Source organism: Xylona heveae (assembly GCF_001619985.1).
Source record: "Xylona heveae TC161 unplaced genomic scaffold L228scaffold_4, whole genome shotgun sequence".
Classification (NCBI taxonomy): Eukaryota; Fungi; Ascomycota; class Xylonomycetes; order Xylonales; family Xylonaceae; genus Xylona; species Xylona heveae.
Window position 1 is genome coordinate 969,775 of NW_017264196.1, and position 21,377 is coordinate 991,151.

The following is a 21,377-nucleotide window of genomic DNA, read 5'->3' on the forward strand; positions in this document are numbered from 1 at the left end:
ACGGGTGGCTGGGCGGCCAAAGAGAGGTTCTGGTTCCCCGGTAAACAATGTCGGCGGCCCAATGTGGAGGATTGAATGGGTTTGATTGGATTGATTGGACTGATTTAGGTTTACAGGGGTTCGGATAATCACCACAGCAACCACCCAACTTTTGCTTAATCAGATTATCTCATCTTTTACCGATGACTGTCAATCAATCGAACTGATAACTAAATCTCCCCCAACTTTAATTTGCGTCGGCAAATGGCCATCTTGTGATTGACGGCGGCATGAATTCCGTCATTCTTCGCAGTCAATGCACCGCATGGCTACAGCAATCGACTGTTAAATCTGCGCATCAGCTGTTCTTGCGCCACGCTACTCCGCTACAGCGCAGAACTTTGAGCAGCGCCGCAGTCAATCATGCAGAGCGGCCGTTCCGCTTGGCCGTCATCGGCTCCGGCCCTGGTGGCTTTTATGCTGCGTATCGGGTCTTGTCAAAGATTGAGGGTTCCGTTGTAGACATGTATGAGCGTCTGCCTGTTCCATATGGGCTCGTCCGATTTGGTGTCGCCCCTGATCATCCTGAAGTCAAGGTTCGTCATTTCGTCGTTTCGTCATGAGTCACTGCATAACGATCACTGCATAATGATCACTTCATAAATGAGCGCGCTCAAATCATTCCATATTCCATGGGCTAACTCTCTTGCGCATCACAGAACTGCGAAGAAAAATTCGAAGAAGTCGCCTCCTCGCCCAGATTCAACTTCATCGGAAACGTCTCCGTCGGGACCGACCTCCCCTTGACCGCATTGAAGCCGCACTACGACGCCATTCTCTTCGCCTACGGCGCCTCGGAGGACAAAGAGCTGGGCATCCCAGGCGAGACGGATCTCAAGGGCATATACTCCGCGCGCGCATTTGTCGGATGGTACAATGGACTGCCTGAATATGCGAATCTGGCGCCGAACCTCGAAGCCGGCGAGGACGCGGTGGTGATTGGCCAAGGAAACGTCGCGTTGGACGTGGCGCGCGTCTTACTCACGGATGTTGATGCGCTGCGCAAGACAGACATGGCGTCTTATGCGCTGGACGCGCTTTCAAAGAGTCGAGTCAAACGTGTTCGAGTCGTCGGTCGACGAGGGCCCATGCAGGTGTGTTCCTTGCCCTTATTTTATTTCATTTTATTTTATCCTACTTTTTTTTTTACCTCCCTATCCCTTTCTCCTTCCCCATAGCCACGCCATTTGACCGTATACTGACACCCCGCAGGCGGCGTTCACCATCAAAGAAGTCCGCGAACTCCTGACCCTTCCATCCGTTACATTCGAGCCCGTCGACCCGGCGCTGTTCCCTCCCGAAACCGCCAAGTTGCCTCGCGCACAGAAACGCATTGTCCAACTCATACAGAAACACTCCGCCTCCGCCCCGTCATCCTCGGACCCCGCATCGTCGTCGGGATCCAAGAACTGGGGTTTCCGCTTCCTTCTCTCTCCTACAGCCTTTCACTCCTCTCCTTCCTCTCCTTCCTCTCCTTCCTTTTCCTCCTCCTCCTCCTCCTCGTCGGACAACGCCCAACTCTCCCACATCTCCTTCACCAACATGACCCTCACCTCCCCCTCCTCCGCTACCGACCCCTTCGACCCATCCGCGCGCCCCTCCCCCACCGACCAATCCACAACGCTCCCCGCAAGTCTCGCCTTCCGCTCCATCGGGTACAAATCCGTCCCGTTGCCCGGTCTGTCGGACTTACACATCCCCTTTGACGTCGCGCGCGGGTTCTTCCCCAACGACTTACACGGCCGCGTCATCGACCCGTCGCGCGGCCCCGCCGGCGCACTCACCGCCGCGCATGTCCCCGGTATATATTGCGCCGGGTGGGTGAAGCGTGGGCCGACGGGCGTGATTGCGAGTACGATGCAGGATGCGTTTGCGAGTGCGGATGTGATTGCGCTGGATTGGTACCAGAGGGCGCAATTCTTGAACTCGGAGCTTCGTCCCTCCGAGGGGGGCGGTAGCGCTGAAGGGGGTCGTGGCTCAAGTGAAAAAAGTGGCGAAGGCGAGATCAGACGCGGATGGGACGCCCCTGCGTTGAAAGGAGAGGTTCAAAAAAGAGGACTGCGGCCCGTAAGCTGGGCGGATTGGCAGCGGATAGACAGGGCGGAGAAAGAAAAGGGCCAGCGGCAGGGCAAGATCCGGGATAAGTTTGGGAGTGTGCCGGACATGTTGAGTGTTTTGGACTAACTTGGAAGATTTGGACCAGCTTCCCCTCTCCTCTCCTCTCCCTTTTTGATTCAAATTCAATTGTTCCCCTTTGCTGGAAGACATTTTTCCCTTTACTGTCAAGACTAGTTTTTTTCTTGATTGCACATATGATCATCGACTGGTTTTTTTTTTAACAACATGTACTAGATAGCGTCTCTATTTTCTTTTTTTGGCATCTCAGTCCCTCTCCACACCGACTCATCTATAGATTATTCTTAGACATATGTACATATACTTTGATATGTATAAATATATATACAATGGAATAAAGGACATATACAGAGTAAACATCCGCGGACGCCCCTAGTATGAGATCATGGATAGGTGACTTCTCCCTAGACAGCGCGAGTCACAAGGACTCAGTGACGCTCAGCGCTCAGCGTAAAGCAGATCATGCACCATTTCTGCAATCGCCAGAGAACTCGTCAGGCCTGGGCTCTCAATCCCCAGTAAATTCACAAACCCGTCAAACCCATCTTCTTTCTGAATCACAAAATCCTGGAACCCCTTGGCGCTGGCCACTGCGCCCAACTTGCCCAGCTTTGGCCGAATGCCGCAGTAATCCAGGCCGATAGACTCTGGTTTAATGCCTGGTAGATATGCGCGGATATGCTCAATGGCTTCGTCGAGACGGGCCGGGTTTGGCCGAAGATCGTTCGGGTCATCCACCCATTCGACGTCGGGACCGAAGCGCACTCGGCCTGTCAAGTCAAGTGTCAGGTGTGTGCCGAGACCGCCATGGCCGGGCGACGGGGCAGGATAGATTAATGTCGAGGGACGCGGGTGCGGAGCAGAGTAGGAGAAATACGAGCCCTTTGCGAAAAAGGGCACGCGGTGCCGGTCCGCGGGTAGGAGAAGATTGTTGATGTAGCATGCGCCGAGCCCGGCGCTGTTGATGACCGTTTCGGCGGTTATGGTATATGTATTATCATTGCTGTCTTGTGCAGAGGCTGGGCTGGCGTCGGATCCCGTGGAACCATTGGCGCCGCTGCCGCCGCCAGAGATGGTTATTTCGTAGCCTCCCTTTCCGCCGTCAATTGCTTTTAAGCCCGTCACGTTGGCCTGAAACGCGCACATGCCTCCGCGGTCCTCAAATTCGGCTTGCAGAAACGACATGAGCGAGTGGCTGTCGACGATGCCGGTCGTGGGGCTCTCGAGGATCCCCGCCTCAGCGCGCACATCTGGTTCTCGTCGCTGCGCTTCTTCAGCGCTGACGAACCGTGTAGGCACGCCAAGAGATTGGGTAAATGAATGGATCTTCTCGCATTCTTCCCATTGCTCGGGCGTTTGTGCGACTATCCATTTTCCAGTCTTCTTGCAGGGGATCGAGTTGCGCTCGCACAGGTCGTAGAGCATGTGTTTGCCCTGAATGCAGAGTTTGGATTTTAAAGAGTCAGGCCCATAGTAGAGTCCTGCATGGATGACTTCGGAGTTGCGACTGCTTGTCTCGGTGCCAACGGAACTGTGACGCTCGATTATCACGGTCGAAGTGCCTTCTCGTTCGGCGAGTTTGCGGGCTATTGCGAGCCCGACGACTCCACCGCCAATGACCTGGAGTTGTTAGTTGGATAGGTGCCAAGATCGGGGTGACGGAGGAGGGAGAGAAACTGGGGAAGGCAGTGAAACTATCTCACTTACAGCATGAGTCAGGTCCGCTCGACAGGAAGAGCTGGTAGAGAATCCACGACAAGCTGATTTTAATTGCCCAGAGAAATGCGCCCGAAGCGTTCTTGCAAGCATGACGTTATCCGTCAATGGTGTTGAGCAATTCGCTAATCGAAACTGAGACAAGCAGAAGCAATACCAAGACACTCAAGACATAAAGAGGAGAATATCAATTCAGTTTACTCGAAGAATAAGGAGGAAGCGGTTGTCATTTGTGTTTTTCACATACAAATGGCCAAAGTTGGGGAGTTTGTTTGCCAAAGGGCCTGGCGTCAAGTATACGGATAGCTATAGGCCGAACTAATAACCCACCTCTTCCGATAAAGCGATAGTGAGGAATCTAGCATTTAGTGTTACGATAAGCTATACCTTAGTTTACCATGATAAGCGGCAATAAGACCCTGAATTGCCGTTGTAGCTTGCCAGACGGATGTGTCTTTCATTAGAAGTTTATGAAATTCATCTTTTTTTTTTGTAAACAATGTCCTACATGTTCGTTTATTTTATAATCGTGATATTTTTACTCCTGGTGGTGTCGTATTAGACTAATAGAGTACAAATCACGAGATGAAGCTGAAGACGCCCCCCACTATTGACGAGTTTAAATAATCTTGAAATTTTAAGATAGGTGGGGTAAACCGTGACCTTCCTATCATCTTATAAACTTCTTTTCTAAACGACTAGATTCCCTTACGCCTAAATTCCGACCGCTACAGGGCCGTCGTTGACTCCGTTATAAATACATGTAAACTCCAATTAACGCCGCATGATGTTGAAAATAAAGACTCCATGAGATGCCAAAAAAAAAAAAAAAAAAATACGAAAGTCGCCCCCAAGTAGCATGTCACTCTGGCTTTGGATGATCGTTTGCCTGAGCGCTCGCCATCGCAATCGGCGGCGACGCGAGATTGGACATTGTGACGGGGCTATGCGTGATGGCAGAGTTTTCGTTTAGATCATTGATCTGTCGTTCTACCCTCAGAGTTAGTAAGATATTATTCGTTGAAGGTCGCGACGATTTAGTCGACTCACCAAGTTCGCGGATTCTGTGCCTGAGCATTTGGTTCTCTCTCGTCAAATTCTGTGTCTCGGCTTGGAAGAATGCCGCCTCGTCCCGACCACCGAGAGACCAGTCGGTGGCTTCGCTTTGACCGGATGCCATTGGTCGTAGTGCTGGCGACGTTCGACTGGAGGTACGAGAGTGTCGTGACGATCGTCGTGAGGCTTCTGCAGAGGTGCGCGGCACAGGCGACCGCGAGCGCGGATTGGTGCCAGAGGCATTGATTCCGGACGAAAAGGAAACAGATCGTTCAGAGGCAGGCGTGCTGTCATCAACAGCCGTCGATTGTACTGGCCCTGCCGCTTGCTGCATCTGCAGAATCTGTGTTTGCTGCTGACGGATCATCTGGAGAAGCCGATTCTAGTTCTTTGTCAGCTCTAATTGTCAATGACGACAAATTCTGGAAAGCGGAATGACGAACAACTTGGGCTTCCTGCTCCTGCTCAATCTCTTGATGAATCTCTCCCAAGCTCGGAGCACGTGAATGATGGGGATCCGCGGTGACAATGGTCGCTGAATCTCCAATGCCCAAAGGACTCGCAGTGCGAAAAGCCGAGCCAAAGGACGAGGAACGGTAGTCGTTTGACGACCGATGCTCAGTGCTTTGCATTTCGCCTGGGCCCGGGAGTCCGGGCTCGGTCAGGTTGAGATGCATCAAGGCACTCGAGCGACGTCTTTCATGATGCGGGGCCGGACCAGAGCTCTGTGGGGGGACACCAGAGCGAGATCGTCCGGAGCTCATCGAAGGATGTCTAGCTTCGTAGTGAACTGATGGAGATTGCATGTTGGAATTCGTATTGGCGGATATAGAAGGAGATCGAGGTGAGGATGAAGGAGTCTGGCGATGGAGAGCTTCGGAAGCAGACTGTCGAGGAGGATTGGATACTGAAGAGGACGACGAGCGTGAGGGGGGGAGGGAATTGATATCCGGTGCCATAAATACGTCCGAGGAGAATGACAGGCACAAGTTTGCTTTCAATAGTATTGTTTTTTTCGTGATGATATAACCAATTAAACGTGTCAGAGGATATAATCTGGGGTCCAGGCGATAGGGTTGAGAAAATAGTGGAGTGATGTTAGGAAGTTTAGGTCATGCAAGCAATGCATTCGTTCAGTGTGGAGAAACGTTAGCTATTGGTGGCGGTGCAAGAGCTACAGCGGGTGCTCGGGTAGTTTATCACCTTCTGGGCGCTGTCGCTGCGGTCAGGAGTTCAGGTCAGCCGATTGCGGTCATTTCCAGCCAACTCCACGCCAAGCAAGAGGTTCAACTGTACGGGTAGTATCGTGGCGCCATCATTATTGATTTTCGGGGACTTTTGAAGTTTATTGACGCTCTTTGACATTTCTTAATGACCGTCTGGTTCTAACAATTACAAGCCCAGAATGATATCATAGCCATTTAATGACATGTGAGGCTTCAATCTAGAGATATTGCCGGTGAGAAATGTTCAATTGTTTAATTATCCAACCCCCGCATATCTGTAAACAACCTTGCATATTCTCGACAAGTTTTGACTCCCATGAACCCCAGATTTCAAATATATTCAGGGGTCGTAAATCAAATTGGTATATCCGGACTGAAATCAATCCCTCAAGACGCCATACCACAGAATTTCCAATAAAAATATTAGCTCAAAAGGAGATCGAAAAGGCCTATACATCCTCAAGACGGGACACTGGAGCATGTCAGCTTTCACATGTTAAGACTCCACATGGCAGAGACTTACCCTTCATAATCCCATCCACTGTCACTCTTCCTTCGCCGATGAGAGGTACGTCGGTTAGATGCACATTTGACAAACAAGGTCAAGGCACTGATAAAGAGGACAACAATGGCTCCAATGGAAGGCACCAAAACCGTACGCTCACGATTGACAAATGAGTCGGAAACATAGGGACAAGTGGTGTTCGATCCACCAACCACCCAACAGTATTCTTTATCAAGGCTGTTGAATTTGACCCACACGCTTCTTCCTTCAAGGTCAGTCTGTTTTCGAATCGCTGAGAGCAGGTACAGGTTCTCCAGACCCGTGCGCGGAGCATCGAACGTGCTGTTCTTAGGACACGCGCCTGTCGCCCAGGAGAATGTCGTTGCATAAGTCGTGATTTGCCAATGATAAGGCTGACTCTCGACTCGGCAAGCAGCATAGTTATGCTCCTCACAGTCTTCTACCCTCCAGCGTCCATTGAGAGTGGGATCGGCAACTGCGCAACGAAAATTGGATCCATCATCGTCGCTATCATCATTGACAACCTCTGACGAATTACGCGGTTCATTCGGAGCCCAGGACCAGGTCGCTTCATACGCAAAATCCTCGTACGGTGAGACATTTGTATTGGCTGTGCTGTTCAGCAGTGTGTTGTTGAGTATGGGTGATATTCCGCATGCTGTAATGTTTGGAATAAGACTGAGCGAGTGATTCAGCGTTGCAGTAACAGCCAAGGGGTCATTAGGAGTCACAATGCCGTTGGTGATGAACCAAGAATTATTCAGCTGGGATAGTGCTGTCGTGCTCGGGTCAAACACGCAGCCAACCGTTAAAACATCCGAATTAGACACCTCGATGGTGTGAGAGACCTCCAGTTCATCTTGAGGAAATATCGTTCCCTCATCAGCGGCAAAATTGTAGCCGCTCATTTCAGGATCCAACTGACCCCAGCTAACCAACAATCTTTTCAGATGCAGCATTTCAATATAACCTTCACTTGGCCAACCGTCAATAGTAGTGTGTATGCCATTACTCGAGACTTGGACCTGCTGATAACTTTCATCTGGGCGCAAACTGCTTGGAGCTGCGTACCAGCTATCTTCAAGGTCTGCGCGGTCGTGTTGAAGATCCGATGGAGTATAGAGAAATGCAGACAAGTTCGCCTGAAGCGCATTACTGATAAAATTGCTGTTTTGAGGAAGACTCGAGGCTGGAGGATTGGGGACAGGCGATCCTAGTGACTCGAGCGGAGACGCTGCATGTATATTCAAATTCAAGATGACCAGATGAGCGGCAATAGTATCCTGAGTATGTGACAAATACCTTGAAAGGAAGCTGGTCATCATTTCGAGATTCATTGTAGTTGAACAAAGGTAGCTGCCAAGTTGATAAGCAGGCCCCTCCGTAGCAATTGGCTGTGCCGAAGATGAAACAGTAGAGCTCGCGGCGCCGCTTGAGGCGGCATTAAATGTATTCTGGGATATGCCTTCCGTTGTGCTAGCCGCTCCCGCTTCGGTTGAAGAAGAAGCAGCAGCATCTGAAGCTGTTCTAGCTTTGATATTCCTGTGGTGCGTTGCGGATGTACGGCTCGTCTTTGAAACTTTGAGTTGAACCGAGCTGAGCGAAACACTCGAGCTGGTAATGGACGTTTGAGATGACGACGATGACGGAGTTCCGCTCCCAGCAAAGTTGGTAGGGATCTCTACAGGACAAAAGCTCCACTGTTGTCTGCCACTGTCCCAATATAGATCCACGATGAATCTGCGAAAGCCAGCATTGAGCAAGTTCGAAATGCATGTCGCGGCCTCAACATCCGTATATCGTCCGAACGGGAAACACGCGGCGGTTAGTGAGACTCCAGGCTGAGTTACAAAATTCATTGGCACAGTGAGTCCCAAGTCGCGCTGCGACTATGACTATAGTTTAGTATCTTGATTTGCATTGAGACATCGCCATCGAGCCATACCAGGAGGGCAATTGCCCGTTTGGACCCAGATTCAACATCATTTTCCAGCGTTGAGCTGGTCGACATCCGGTGCAATATAGGGTGGCAGACAAAGCACAAGAGAAAATCCAGCTAACAATAAATCACATTGACTACATATGTTAATCAAAAAGATAAGAATGCACGTTCAATGGAGTCGACATGAAGCATGAGGGAGGGCAATGTCGTAAGGAAAGCTGACATAAACTACGGAGAACTGCCGCCCCTCGGCATTTCCGCCCCCAGTTCCGTCCATGGCGAGACGTAGCGCTGCGATCGCTTGCACGGTGATTGTTGTCCTTTTTTGTGCTTCTTTGATCGAGAAATTGACTTTCATTCACCACTTTTCTTGCCTTACTCAGCTTTTACTGCAAGTCAAATCTATAAAAGAGATTCGCTCTCGCAGAGCATATTGTCTTTTTTTTTTTTCTCTTGCACTCACCGGCACCAACCATGGCTTCTCCGGTACCTCCTCCACAGCCCGGCGTACCGCCAACTCCCCAGCAGATTGCGGCCATGCAGCAACAGCTGGCAGCTGAGGCCGCAAAGCACAACATGTCCGTCGAGCAATATGTTGCGCAGCTCAAGGCTCAGGCCATGCAGCAGCACCAGATGCAACAGCAGCAAAGAGCCGCTGCTGCCGGCCAAGGCCAGCCGCAGCAAGTCCCTATTAAACCAGGACCGCCTGATCCGAAGGCGCTGGCCGTGGCAAAGTGGCTGCGTTCTCAGGATCTCAAGTCGCGAACCTGCATTCTCCAGGCAGCCCGAAAGGATATGTTCAAAGGTAAATTTAGATGCGAAGGTAGAAAGATATGTGCTTCTGACACCCCTGATCTTTAGTCAAACGTGCTATCCGCGCTTTGCAGTCGCCAGAATACGCAAAAGCCGCCTCAAAGAACCCGCTTTTGCCAAAAGTCACTGATCGGGCCTCTGCCGAAGAAACCTTCAAGTTGCTCCCACTCTCTCTTTTGGCCTTGCGAGTCACCAAGCTCGAAACTCCGGCAGAGCTTCAGAAGAAACGTGTCAAGGGGCAGTGGATGGTCAAGATTGAGCAGCACCAGGACATCAAAGATGAGCTGCATTATGTGTGGTTCTACGAAGGCCCGCAGTGGAAGACGAAGCTCTATGCTGGACTGGCGCTGGTCGCCATCATGGCCGTTGTCATGTTCCCTCTGTGGCCGATGGTCCTCAGAAGGGGAGTTTGGTATTTGAGTATGGGTATGCTGGGTCTCATTGGACTCTTTTTCGCCATGGCTATTTTCCGATTGATCCTGTTCTGCGTTACCGTATTTGTTGTCCCGCCTGGTCTCTGGCTGTATCCGAACCTATTCGAGGATGTCGGCTTCTTCGACTCTTTCCGACCCGTCTGGGGCTGGCAGGAGGTAAGTTAAATTTTTATTTCCACAACCGGAACTACAGTCGTCGCGAACCTTAATTTCCTTTTGTGCCTTTGAATCATCATCATCATCATCATCATCATCATCATCGCCACCACCACCACTCAACTGTAGTGCTAATCATTACATTATAGGACGCAAAGAAAAAGAAGAAGTCGTCCAAGGCCAAGTCTAACAAGAAAGAAGGTGCTACGAATCAGCCCTCTGACAAGCCTAGTGCTCAGACTTCATCAGCGACCACTGGTGCTGCCCCCTCCGCTGACTCGCAGCAGCGGTACATTCAGCCTCGTGTCGAGGAAGTGGAAGAATGATGTGATCTTGCAGGCCGGCTCTGCTCGATCTTTGACTCCTTTTACTCTTTTCAAAGATATTCTCAGTGGACATATCGTGGCGTTTGTGGACTGAATTTACGCTTATTAAGAGCATTTTCACCTTGCACATCTCAGTTGCGCGTCTTTCGTGCTCAGTAGATTTATCTTAGCGGAAAATTTTACCATTCCTTGTGGCCTACTCTTTGCTTGCTGGAATATGGGAAGGTTCCAATTGATTAACATGTAGCCATTCACTTCACGTAGAAAGCGGAACCAACTGAAAGGTGTGTCTGGATTGGAAGCCTCGCGAGCCACAATTGAAAAATTGCCGAGATATTCAGTTCAAGACTCCTTATGCTTATACGAAGGCGACTCAGTCTCGGTCTAAAATGACGAATGGACAAATTCAAGGAGAAAGTCTAAACAGATAACGAGGCCTTTTTGTCCGATACCACTTTGGCGCCGTTGGAAATGCGTCCATCAAAATGTAATAACTAGGAGTAGAAGAAAGTTTCATCCCGAACTCTCACTAAATGCACGCTTCAAAACTTCAAAATGCTGTAAATGAAGCCAAAGTTAGCGCTGCAAATTACGGACGGGTTTCACGCAATTTCAAAAGAGTGGCCTACCTCTCTCTGTTCATCTGACAGCTTGCCTTCGGTGTCCTATCGAGAAAGAAGTCGTCAGTAAGGGAACGCCCAGGTAAGACAAAATCTCTCAGACATACAGTAATAATGGTGAGAACAAGGGAATAGTTATTATAGAGAAACCGCTCCTTCTTTCGGGGATCCGTGACGCCTTTGCTTATTTTCATTAAGAATGCTTCGTATTCAGTCCTTAATCGTCCGAGGCTGCTTGATACCGGCTCATCATCTCCAGCCTCACTGCTCAGAGCAAGTATACCTTGCAAGAGCTGACTGAAACGTTGTGTTAGGTAGTGCGGCGCTGCCGACTGCTTTGAGGCGTCCGGCGCACTCAAAGAAAGTGCAGATGTTGCACTCCTTGACGTGGCACTGGCAATTCGCCGAATAGAATCGCAATGCATGTCCATAATTATCTGGAAACGCGGCCACAACAGCATATTGGTTCCATTGATGTAAGTTTCGACAGTGGGGACCTTTCTGCGTTGAAGTTTGAATGCCATCTTTTGGTTAAGTCGGACACATAAAAGGACGCCTAAGCAATCAACAGTTGTGTCGATTAATTGTTTCGTAAGTGCTTGGCCTAGAGCAAATGTTGGCTCAAAAATCTCCATGAATTTGCGCGAGATGTCGTGGAATGAGTTTGGCGCAAAAAACTCTGTGAGAAACAAAAATTCGGCGGAGGCATTATCGATCAGAGCTTGATTGAAGTTTCGGAACGGTACCTCGAGGTAATGAGTAGACTTGTCCTCTTCTGCAAGGTAAGAAGAAATCGCTGCGTCGTTCGTCGTTCGAAGGAGATCGATACGGCGGCCTAGATTGAAAGCATCGTGAGGCGCAGCGGCGGCCTTTGAACCACCAAGATGACCTTGGAAGGTTAGCAGAATTCAAAATTATAGAATTTTAGATTGCCTAAGTACGTACTTCTTCGTCCATGTTCATCCAAACCGAGCACATCGTGTTTATCGAACACATGAACCTTGAGTTTCTCCAGAGCTTTTTGATACCGACTAAAGTGACTCACATAATACCAACGCATGGTGTTGATATAAGCCTGACCAATTTCTCCCGCAAGTTGAGCGTGATGTTGCGCCAAAAATTTGTACGCATCTTTGTGCTTGAGGAAATTCTGCCGTTGGAGAATCTGAGCATTGACATTCGGGGTCCGCAAGGATTTAATCTGAGTAACCAAGAAATCCCTGATCCGTTCGATAGCCTGCAGAAAGTTAGGACAAGCAAATGCATTTTTTTATTTTTGAAATGGCGTACCCGGTGTCTCAAGTTCTCTAACGGAGAGCGTATATCCTCTACAGCCTTTACTTGTTCTTGTCCAGGAAACTTCTTGTCGAGATTTCTGGCAAGACTCTCTAACTCATTGAGTGCTTTTATCCAAGCCTCATCTACTGGTCCTTCCGCAATCTTTCTCACCGAGGTAGGAGCGATGCTGATCTCCTCCACCGCAGGGCCAAGGGCCCTTTCTACAAGCCGCCGGTTTTCGAGCTTGTTGTTCAGGGCGGTCGATTGTGCTTGCAGTGTCTCGATCTCAGTGGAGACAGCGCCGAGGTCAGTTTCAAACGTTGTAAAGTATGCTTCAACAGTCTTAAGAACATTATCGCAGGCCTAAGGTATACAAAATTAGCGATGAAGAGGAGAATTGATCAGCTTTGTCATACAGTGATTGAACGATGCAACTCTTCGAACTTGTCTTTATCCTTCTCGTCTAGATTCGAGCAGTGGTTAGGACAAAGGGTATCATTTCAATTAGCAGGCTAAAGGACATACACTCTGCAATTGACTGCGCATTCATCTTATGTACAGCATGTTTTGAAACATCTTGGCGTACAATTGCGCCCTCCGCGAAAGCCTCCAAACTTAGATTTCCAAAATCCGGATTTTCGACTATGTCGACAGGCTTCTCCACTTTCCTTTTCTTCCAGGTACTGTCAGCTGGATCCTGTTTCTTGGGTATCTCGACTCCAATTATCCCTTGGAGTATATGAATGGGATCGGGCACATCCAAGGGAGCTGTCTGGGAAACTTGATTCCGTAGACTCGAGCCATTCGGCAAGCGGGCAGCACTAGGAAGAGAGCTTGTAGATGTGTTTGAAATGAGAGATAGTGTCGATGCACGCGGACTTAGCCCAGGCCGTGCTGAGGAAGATCGTGGAGCCAAGTGTGAGGTCCGTCGGGGCGCCGCCGGAGAGTACGACCTGTTATTCTGAGCTCCTGGCGAGCCAGACGCCGTGTGCCCCGCCAAACGATCCAGCCACATATCAGGATCCCATCGATAGTAGGCGTTTGATAGAGTTGGTAGATGTATTCACAGCTTCCAAAACCATTTGCGGTTTCATGACATAGTATCAGTCACACCGTCGAGCTCAATACCCCTTGTGGTAAGGTAATCACGCCCCCAGACATGGACGATTCAAGTACGACTTCCAAGGCAAACCACTGACGTCGCGGTCCCTTTTGATACGGTCGCCCGCTGAAGCTCATGATGCAGAATTGGATTCCTTACCTTTAAAGTTCCCTGAAATGGAAAAACGCCAGTTTGGCTCTTCCCCTCACCAGCCCGCTCGCTAATTTTTCATCCTTAGCATATTCGCTCTTCGAACCAATGAGCTGCAGTCAATGGGCAAAGACCGAGGTCTGATTGAGCCCCTCGAAGTTTGACTTCGCCCACGAAAGCCCACAAAAGACCTAAAAAGGTACCTACACAGTAAGGCTTTTTGGCATCGGCTTAGCTAATAAATCTCTGCGCACTTTTCACCCGCCAGGTCAAGTGGTCCACACTGAATGCCCACCTCGAATTGCTAGTGCAATCTCGTCCTTAACTGTCTTCGAACTCCATCCTTTCTGTCCTTCACCTCTTTCATTTTGCTCTTACGACCACTTCCCTCTTTGCTCTTTTCTCTTCTATAAACACTTCTTCAAAATGGCTGACGACGCCCAGGTAAGTCAGGAATTACTATACTTTGTTCCATTCACCCTCCTCCCCCGCAAAGGATTTCCCCGCCCCAGGGGAATTTTTTTTTTTCGCATTTGACGACCTTCCCCGCCAACTTTTTCTTGTGATAAATTATGACTGACTGGTCATTCCCAACAGCATGAGCACGTTTTCGAGGCCGCCGGTGATGCCGGTGCCTCCAACACCTTCCCTATGCAGTGCTCCGCCCTGAGAAAGAACGGTCACGTTGTCATCAAGGGCCGTCCCTGCAAGATCGTCGACATGTCGACCTCCAAGACCGGCAAGCACGGTCACGCCAAGGTCCACCTTGTCGCCATTGACATCTTCACCGCCAAGAAGTTGGAAGAGCTTTGCCCCTCCACCCACAACATGGACGTCCCCAACGTCACCCGCCGCGAGTACCAGCTCGTAAGTCGCAACAATCTGTTTTTCAAGGTCTTGTAGCTAATTGCGTGACAGCTCGACATCGACGATGAGGATGGATATCTCTCTTTGATGGATGCTGACGGCTCCACCATTGACCACATCAAGATCCCCGAATCCGGTGAGGCTCGTGAGAAGATCATCAAGCTCTTCAAGGTCGACAAGAAGGATACCAGTAAGAACAGCTTCTTTTCCATTTCTACTAGATTCTTTTACTAATTATGATTGAATAGACGTCATCATTCTCACTGCCATGGGTGAGGAGGCTGCCATTGACGCTAAGGAGGCTCCTGCTTCTTAAATGACAACAGGATAGAAGGCTTTGCAATGGGTTGTGAAAAGATGGCGAATGCGGTTGGGAACAGCTGGGATCTTTGATCTTGGAGGTAATGGAAACATTTACCTTCCCCCTTTTTTATTCCATATGGGGCATGTAGCTTGTCAACATCGTCGGATTATCCTCGGCCTTCCTTTTCCGATCTGTAGCAGAGATCTTTCCCTAGAGATGGCATGAAATCTGGGTTCCTTTTTTTTTCCCAACGTCTATCGAGCAACTCTCCTTGCCTTTTCTTACCAGTCATCTGCCATTCCTGACCTATTTTCCTTTAAAAAAAAACACTCCGTCTTGGAGGTTGACGATAGTGACGTTAAAACGAGTTTATCTATAGTCAAGTTTGTTAAGTCAACCATCATAGCTTGCCAATAGCCATGTTTCGAAGGTGTGATCTTAGTAGTGAATTTAGCCAAGGTTGAGTTTAACGGGCTCTTCTCAGCTGTGAAACGTTAAATCAAGTTGCTGGGCCTGCTTGCAGGGCTGGCCGCCAAGAGAATTTTGCCTTTGGCTAGCGAATCTGTGTCTTATCGATAAGAGATTTCCGGACCACAATGATGCTCCATGACCTGTATCAGATGCCACTCTCATTTTTTGAATGTACGACACATCCTTTCTCGTCAAAAGGGAAGATGCAATTGACCTATTCTCTCTTATCTTGTGATGGAGTACGTCAAAGGTGAAAGGTGCGGTGTCGAAAATTGCCGTTCCAATCGATACTATGTTGAAGACGGCCTCTGGTTCTGCAGAAACGGCCATCGGAAGGAGGTTTGACGTTTTCCTGCCCATTACACTAGGATACAATCAAGTACTAAGCTTTCTCAGGGCCGGATTCAAGTAGAAGAGGATGAAGATGCATTTGGAACTCAAGGAAAGAAGACCAGAAAGAAACGAGAAGCTCGTGAATTAGAATCCAAAGGTGAGATTCTCCGCCAAGCATTGTTGCTGTTGCAACTGACCCTCTCGACAGTTTATCGTGGGCCGCGTGCCTTCCATCTCTATCTACAAGCGTATCAGTTTATTTTAAGGAAGCAGGTTCATTGTTTAGTACACCAAAAGGGCCTTCCTGCGGAACTTGAGGTAACCCTCGCGACAATAATTTTCCTATAGTTTGCTAAAGCAAGATGTATAGTTCGTTGTACGCGATCTGTGGGCTCTGCGTCTCCAGTCATTCAAGTCCAAGGCTGAGGATATCTCTGACACTGATGGTCAATCCTTGGTATTCAGCTCACAAGCTGAGGATACGGACGCTTCTGAAGTGGATTCTCGGAAATCGAGAGGACGGAGATCAGGCTATCATGCCCCGACAATGATTGAGACCCTGGCTTTGTGCTATATTGGTACACTGATGCTAAGATTACCTGTCAGTGTCGGTGACTTCATAAGGTTTCTGCCCAATTTCTCCAGTCCGTTTTGTGGCTCAAACTAATATTGAAAAGATGGGCCAAACGGGAAGAGATCGTGTATTTCAGAGCTGTCAGATGGGTTCCGATGGCTGTCAAGTCTCGACTGCGCGGTCAATGGCTAGAAGCACTCGATTCTGTTGTAAGTAACTCATGTTTATTTCAACACTGCCGGAAAGCTGAGAAAACCTACAGGCAACCTTACGAGCGGAGCATTTGCAGCAGGCGGTTCTACGGCTGATTTCTCTCTTCACGACAACTTTTGACATAGCGATGCCACCACTTAACCATTCATTACTTTTGTTTAGTTATATAAAGGGGCTTGCGCTTCCTTGTATGGTCTTCCCAGATATCGGAAGTGAATCACTCTAACAACGACACAGTGGATCTGTATCCCGCAGTTCTACGCCTCGCCGAGACTGCTGGTGTGAGCTTTACATTTCGGCCCTCTTCGGGACTTCTGACAGTCCTTCCGGAGGTGCAATTGATTTCGCTTCTTATCATGGCGGTCAAGCTTTGCCAGCCTTTGGATTCTATTCCTCGGTATCCTCAGTCACAAGTTGAGCCAGCTACGCTCCTGGTGGATTGGGCGACCTGGGCTGCCGCTTCTCGGGATCCAAATGTCTCTGAAAGTGCGGTGCATGGCACTACTAAAGAAAGGCAATCCGAAATAAAAGAAGAAGACGTGTTTAAAATGACGGAATATGACATCGATGATTACCTAGGGTGGTTTGAACAAACATGGGTTGAGAAGGGTGAGCACAAACGTAAGTATTGCTTCAAGCATGGGATATGCGATGATGCTGAATATGTGTAGTCCCGCAGCAACTATTGGAAATGTTTCCTACAGACCCAAGTGCAAAACTCGCGGATAAACCCTCATCGACGCAAAGTTTCAACAGTCCCCTTTCCTCGAGGGAGGACGGAATAAAAAGAATTCAAGAAACTCTAGCTTGCCAGCAGATTGTTCCAGGAGTATCCCAAAACAACGTCAATCGTCCAGGAAGTTATTATAAACATTTTAGACGCGGAGAAGACATGTCCTCTACAGCAAAACGCCTATTTCAGGCTGCCTCAGATCTTATAGGGGTTTCAATAGAAACGCTGGTGAAGAGTGTTTTTGCACTAGAGTGCAAGTTTCAAAATTGGAATCACGAGGAGAAGAGGAAGGAGGTGGCGAGCCTCTTCAGACCGGCCTCTCCGGACGACATGAATCAACAGCTTTGATATACCGGGTGCCTTACCTCGGGTAGCTTGGGACGAATTTATCGTGTATAGAAGTACCAAAGCGACCAGCAAGCGAAATGTTCGTCAGTGAGACTACTAAGCGTTTGCCATAACGTCAGAACACAACAAGTAGATCTTTGTAGTAATCCCTAGAAAAGAGTTTGAAGGAAATTCCTTTTGTTAATTGATTGAATATTTTTTGAGATAAATAGCTAAGTTCACGTCGAACTAGGATATTTCGTCATGTCACGGTGCAGATGATGTTGCTACTGCTGCCATGTCTCGGCGTCAAGCGAAAATGCAGTAGGGCTAGGGCCATTGAGCCGCAAGCGAAACTATCGCCCCACCAAAAGCTACAATCTCGAAATCGACGGGAGACTCAGCAACGACGAGGACCACGACCAACGAGACCCGCAAAGAGTAAGTGAAAATGCCAGATACTATGCCGTTGGATATTTTGCTTTGAATAGAAATCGAATGCTGACGTCTTTTTTTCTGTCTAACAGTGCAGATGTAAGTTTCTTCCACCCACGACCGCAAGTCGAGATTCCGCGACGACACCATCATGACTTGATTTTCACCGCGCTACCTCCAATCCAACATATGCAACGGATTATCGTTTCGAGAACATTTGGCTCATGGTTTTTCGTTTCGCAACAGCTTCGTCAAGACCCTCACGGGCAAGACCATCACCCTTGAGGTCGAGTCCAGCGACACCATCGACAATGTCAAGTCCAAGATCCAGGACAAGGAGGGTATCCCCCCGGATCAGCAGCGTCTGATCTTCGCCGGCAAGCAGCTCGAGGACGGCCGTACCCTCAGCGACTACAACATCCAGAAGGTGCGCTGAATTTTCTTTCCAATTATCCTGTGGACCTGCGAGCGAGTGCGGATTGGTTTCAAGTACTATGGGCCGTGGTGAAGGAATATGAAAAGGAGTTTTGGGATTTTGAACGGAATGAGGGACGAATAATACTTGGAAATCACGACCTCGTGGGACCGCAGAGATGGCTCGGCAGGATTATTATGGGAACGGATCGCTGATACATCTTCGTCTTAATAGGAGTCTACCCTCCACCTGGTCCTCCGTCTCCGTGGTGGTATCATTGAGCCTTCGCTCAAGGCTCTTGCCAGCAAGTACAACTGCGAGAAGATGATCTGCCGCAAGTGCTACGTACGTCATTCCTTTTCCGAAATCCGCGGGCAATACTCTCTGGTCGACGAATCTTTCGCCCCCTGGTTCGCGACTTGAGACGAGAGAGCCCGTGTTTGGCCTCGATGGTCAGTGGCTAATACAATTGCAAATAGGCTCGTCTCCCCCCGCGGGCTACCAACTGCCGGAAGAAGAAGTGCGGTCACACCAACCAGCTCCGGCCCAAGAAGAAGCTCAAGTAAACGATTCGTTTCCGAAAGGATGTTTTGCTTTGCTTGGTGCGTTGGTGTCTTATGATGGAGTGTATGGCTTGCAAGGGGATTCCAGACTCCATTGGCTGTAGATTAGAATGAAAATCACATCCATCATATTTGACTTTGTTTCCTGGGCATATCTTTCCCGAGCACGCATCTATTCATCATCCATAGGATATTCGCTTGTGACGTCGTCTTTTCTTTGGGCTATCGCAGCAGTGGGTACGAGGATATCAGACTCCGGCAAAGAATTTCAGAACATGACTTAAAAGATGCCAAATATTGATGTTGCAAGGACAATAAAGCCCTGAGACAAGCTATCTAAGCTACAAGCTTAATCATACATGCAAATTGTGGAAGTGAAGTGGAATGAACGGCGCATTGCCTAGGGACTTAAGCGCCGAAGAACATCCTTATCATCTTATCGTCATCATCGTGATGTCCCTTATTCTTATTCGAGACTGGGCTCCCGTGCCTATAGAAGAGCGGTTAACCGATATTTCTTTTGACGAAGAGAGTAACTGCTCTCTGCGTAGTCAGACAGATAATACTTACGCAAAGAAGAGGATTTTGATTGCGAGCGCAAGGCCAGCATGTAAGGCAATTACAAGGATCAGCAGGATCTTTGAAGTCTTTACATCTGTCGCGCTAAGCACGGGGTAACTAAATTGACAAACGTGACAAAGATTAGCCAGTCATCCTTGTCCCTGCGTCGCTGAAATTTTGTAAAAGCATGAAGGGCCAATGAGTGTATATCTAGTAAACTTACAGGTTTCGGAAAAGGAAGACGGCGGAGGCCGCAAAACCGACGCCAACAAAGGCCCAGTTAAGAGCTGCAGAGTTAAAGTTAGCACAGCTTGCACCGAAGGCAGAATATCTTCTCCACGAAGAAAGGAATTTGCTTGAAGCAGTATAAAGTGGATAGTTGAAGCGATTCCACAAGAGAAATTTTTTTCGTCTTACCTGTGACTGGTGACCAGGAAATCAATGCCACAGGGATCCAAATGAGATTGGCGTAGCCATAGAGCGCCCAGCATTCAAGCACGTTTGCGGACTCGCTGCCAAACCATCGCAACAGGCCCCAAAGCGCGACAGGAATAACTCCTATTAGAAGAATCGTAAGCTCTTGTTTTCGCTGCCTCCAAACGCCCTTGAGAGCAAGAACATCTTTAGGGCATCTGTATAGAACTGCTTTATAGCAGACAACATACCTGTATACCCATATATCAATCCAGCGGCACCTATTCAAGGGATTGACAATCAGCCCACAATATTCCTCTCATAAATCGCAACTTTAAGTAATTCCGCCAAATCAAAAGGGGGGGAGGCTGTCTTGAGGCTCCGTTCAAACGGCCAACCACGCTCCCGTCCCCAAACTCATATGCATCCCATTCTATATCGCAGCACATATGTTTGAGACTTACCGCTCAGCAGTCTAAAATCATATTCAAAATGCCCTTCGTGATTCCTGCTAAGATACTGACTAATCGTGCCAGTCAAAAACAAAATCATGACCACCGTCGTGGCGATCCAAAAAGGCCCATAGAGATCTGGATTGCCTTCTAGCACGTCCAGGAAATTCGCACGCGGGATAAGCGCAGCGTAGCATCGTTTCAGCACTTCATTCGTGTCGACATCAAAGAATTGCGCATAGAATTGAATCGACCATAGGTAGCGCTTCGAGGAGCCTGAAGAGCCTCTTGACGGTCCACCGCTCAGAAATGCTCGGTTGTTGTCTGGCGCAATCTTTCCGCCGCGGTTCCGGCCATCTTCGAAATCTGTTTCGAATTGTAAACAACTAGACCAACGACGTCCCCTCGGCGCAAAGGTATATCACTGCGACTAGGTAAGGTCTGTGTATATCGAACTTACTGGATGAATGGAATTCGAGGTCCTCTTGCAGATCTGTATGTCCTAGATCGCCCTTTTATGTGCAGGATATCGTCAGTAAGCGGTTTACGGTTTGTGGCATTGATACAGGGATAAGAGAAGGATTCATTTTGAATTTAAGGGGATAAATATCTACCTCTGCATCGACGTCAACTACGACGTCGTATCCCCGCGATGCCATGGTACTCTTTGGGAGGGGCGCTCGGAATAAACTGTTGGTTTATCGTTTGTTATAGCTAATATGGAACTTCTTACGTCGGGGCTCAGGACAGCTATTCGATGCGGTTACGTGTCGGAGCTCCGTCTACGGTCTGTGGGGTCCACCAGCTGTGCAGCTTTCGAGCGCTCCCGATGCACAGCCATAACCTGTTAGTAGTCCTGGTACTCAGTATAAAGGCTCGAACCAAAGGATGTGAGAGATGTGGAATAGAAGGAGCATATTTATTGGCTAAATAAAATTCGTGCTCAGATCTCCATTTGCTCCAAGTCTAATTTGATTGGAAGTATGAGTAATTTCTTTTTTTCAATCGCTTGGAAAATTCAATCTCTTGGAAAATGTCCTGAAAAGAAGTCTGAGCAAAATCTCTACGGAGTAGGGCTTCATGGCGATACAGGATCGAGCCTGAAAGTTCATGGCTATATATAATGAATTAACACAGTACTCTAGTACATGCGACCATAGACTGAGGAGAACTGGGCATCCCGTCCGCTCTGCCA

The 21,377-nt window shown here is 48.8% G+C and overlaps 9 protein-coding genes across 9 annotated transcripts; 4 read left to right on the forward strand and 5 right to left on the reverse strand.

The window, feature by feature from the left end:
• Positions 1 to 237: 237 nt before the first annotated feature.
• Positions 238 to 2,541, forward strand: L228DRAFT_282162 (nucleotide-binding domain-containing protein). The gene is made up of 3 exons (XM_018335964.1): positions 238 to 575; positions 699 to 1,133; positions 1,252 to 2,541. Exons 1-3 carry the CDS (start codon positions 270 to 272, stop codon positions 2,221 to 2,223), a joined length of 1,713 nt encoding a protein of 570 aa, XP_018188988.1. The 5' UTR covers positions 238 to 269; the 3' UTR covers positions 2,224 to 2,541.
• L228DRAFT_282163 (putative FAD dependent oxidoreductase) lies at positions 2,403 to 3,984 on the reverse strand (the record flags this gene model as incomplete). The annotated part of the gene is made up of 2 exons (XM_018335965.1): positions 2,403 to 3,795; positions 3,883 to 3,984. 2 exons carry the CDS (start codon positions 3,982 to 3,984, stop codon positions 2,614 to 2,616), a joined length of 1,284 nt encoding a protein of 427 aa, XP_018188989.1. The 3' UTR covers positions 2,403 to 2,613.
• A 724-nt stretch (positions 3,985 to 4,708) lies between these two features.
• L228DRAFT_246206 (hypothetical protein) lies at positions 4,709 to 6,043 on the reverse strand. Its single transcript, XM_018332357.1, has 2 exons — positions 5,391 to 6,043; positions 4,709 to 5,329 (listed from the first exon to the last, which is right to left on the reverse strand). Exons 1-2 carry the CDS (start codon positions 5,904 to 5,906, stop codon positions 4,754 to 4,756), a joined length of 1,092 nt encoding a protein of 363 aa, XP_018188990.1. The 5' UTR covers positions 5,907 to 6,043; the 3' UTR covers positions 4,709 to 4,753.
• A 233-nt stretch (positions 6,044 to 6,276) lies between these two features.
• On the reverse strand, positions 6,277 to 8,831 carry L228DRAFT_282165 (hypothetical protein). Its single transcript, XM_018335966.1, has 3 exons — positions 8,645 to 8,831; positions 6,697 to 8,588; positions 6,277 to 6,645 (listed from the first exon to the last, which is right to left on the reverse strand). The coding sequence occupies exons 1-3, from the start codon at positions 8,708 to 8,710 to the stop codon at positions 6,633 to 6,635; spliced, it is 1,971 nt and encodes a 656-aa protein (XP_018188991.1). The 5' UTR covers positions 8,711 to 8,831; the 3' UTR covers positions 6,277 to 6,632.
• Positions 8,832 to 9,115: 284 nt separating this feature from the next.
• Positions 9,116 to 10,683, forward strand: L228DRAFT_276290 (translocation protein; the record flags this gene model as incomplete). Its single annotated transcript, XM_018335624.1, has 3 exons — positions 9,116 to 9,446; positions 9,503 to 10,044; positions 10,194 to 10,683. The coding sequence occupies 3 exons, from the start codon at positions 9,116 to 9,118 to the stop codon at positions 10,368 to 10,370; spliced, it is 1,050 nt and encodes a 349-aa protein (XP_018188992.1). The 3' UTR covers positions 10,371 to 10,683.
• L228DRAFT_260264 (GARP complex subunit) lies at positions 10,565 to 13,391 on the reverse strand. Its single transcript, XM_018334247.1, has 7 exons — positions 12,794 to 13,391; positions 12,685 to 12,731; positions 12,281 to 12,631; positions 11,936 to 12,227; positions 11,098 to 11,879; positions 11,000 to 11,035; positions 10,565 to 10,928 (listed from the first exon to the last, which is right to left on the reverse strand). Exons 1-7 carry the CDS (start codon positions 13,281 to 13,283, stop codon positions 10,884 to 10,886), a joined length of 2,043 nt encoding a protein of 680 aa, XP_018188993.1. The 5' UTR covers positions 13,284 to 13,391; the 3' UTR covers positions 10,565 to 10,883.
• Positions 13,392 to 13,647: 256 nt separating this feature from the next.
• L228DRAFT_246210 (eukaryotic translation initiation factor 5A) lies at positions 13,648 to 15,165 on the forward strand. The gene is made up of 4 exons (XM_018332358.1): positions 13,648 to 13,964; positions 14,118 to 14,387; positions 14,439 to 14,577; positions 14,636 to 15,165. The coding sequence occupies exons 1-4, from the start codon at positions 13,947 to 13,949 to the stop codon at positions 14,701 to 14,703; spliced, it is 495 nt and encodes a 164-aa protein (XP_018188994.1). The 5' UTR covers positions 13,648 to 13,946; the 3' UTR covers positions 14,704 to 15,165.
• Positions 15,166 to 15,335: 170 nt separating this feature from the next.
• Positions 15,336 to 17,375, forward strand: L228DRAFT_282169 (hypothetical protein). Its single transcript, XM_018335967.1, has 8 exons — positions 15,336 to 15,501; positions 15,559 to 15,652; positions 15,704 to 15,813; positions 15,866 to 16,119; positions 16,173 to 16,278; positions 16,332 to 16,470; positions 16,520 to 16,903; positions 16,954 to 17,375. The coding sequence occupies exons 1-8, from the start codon at positions 15,397 to 15,399 to the stop codon at positions 17,361 to 17,363; spliced, it is 1,602 nt and encodes a 533-aa protein (XP_018188995.1). The 5' UTR covers positions 15,336 to 15,396; the 3' UTR covers positions 17,364 to 17,375.
• Positions 17,376 to 18,953: 1,578 nt separating this feature from the next.
• L228DRAFT_246212 (Yip1-domain-containing protein) lies at positions 18,954 to 20,985 on the reverse strand. The gene is made up of 8 exons (XM_018332359.1): positions 20,797 to 20,985; positions 20,643 to 20,694; positions 20,195 to 20,548; positions 19,982 to 20,011; positions 19,734 to 19,874; positions 19,540 to 19,603; positions 19,326 to 19,433; positions 18,954 to 19,245 (listed from the first exon to the last, which is right to left on the reverse strand). Exons 1-8 carry the CDS (start codon positions 20,839 to 20,841, stop codon positions 19,164 to 19,166), a joined length of 876 nt encoding a protein of 291 aa, XP_018188996.1. The 5' UTR covers positions 20,842 to 20,985; the 3' UTR covers positions 18,954 to 19,163.
• Between the last annotated feature and the right edge of the window lie 392 nt (positions 20,986 to 21,377).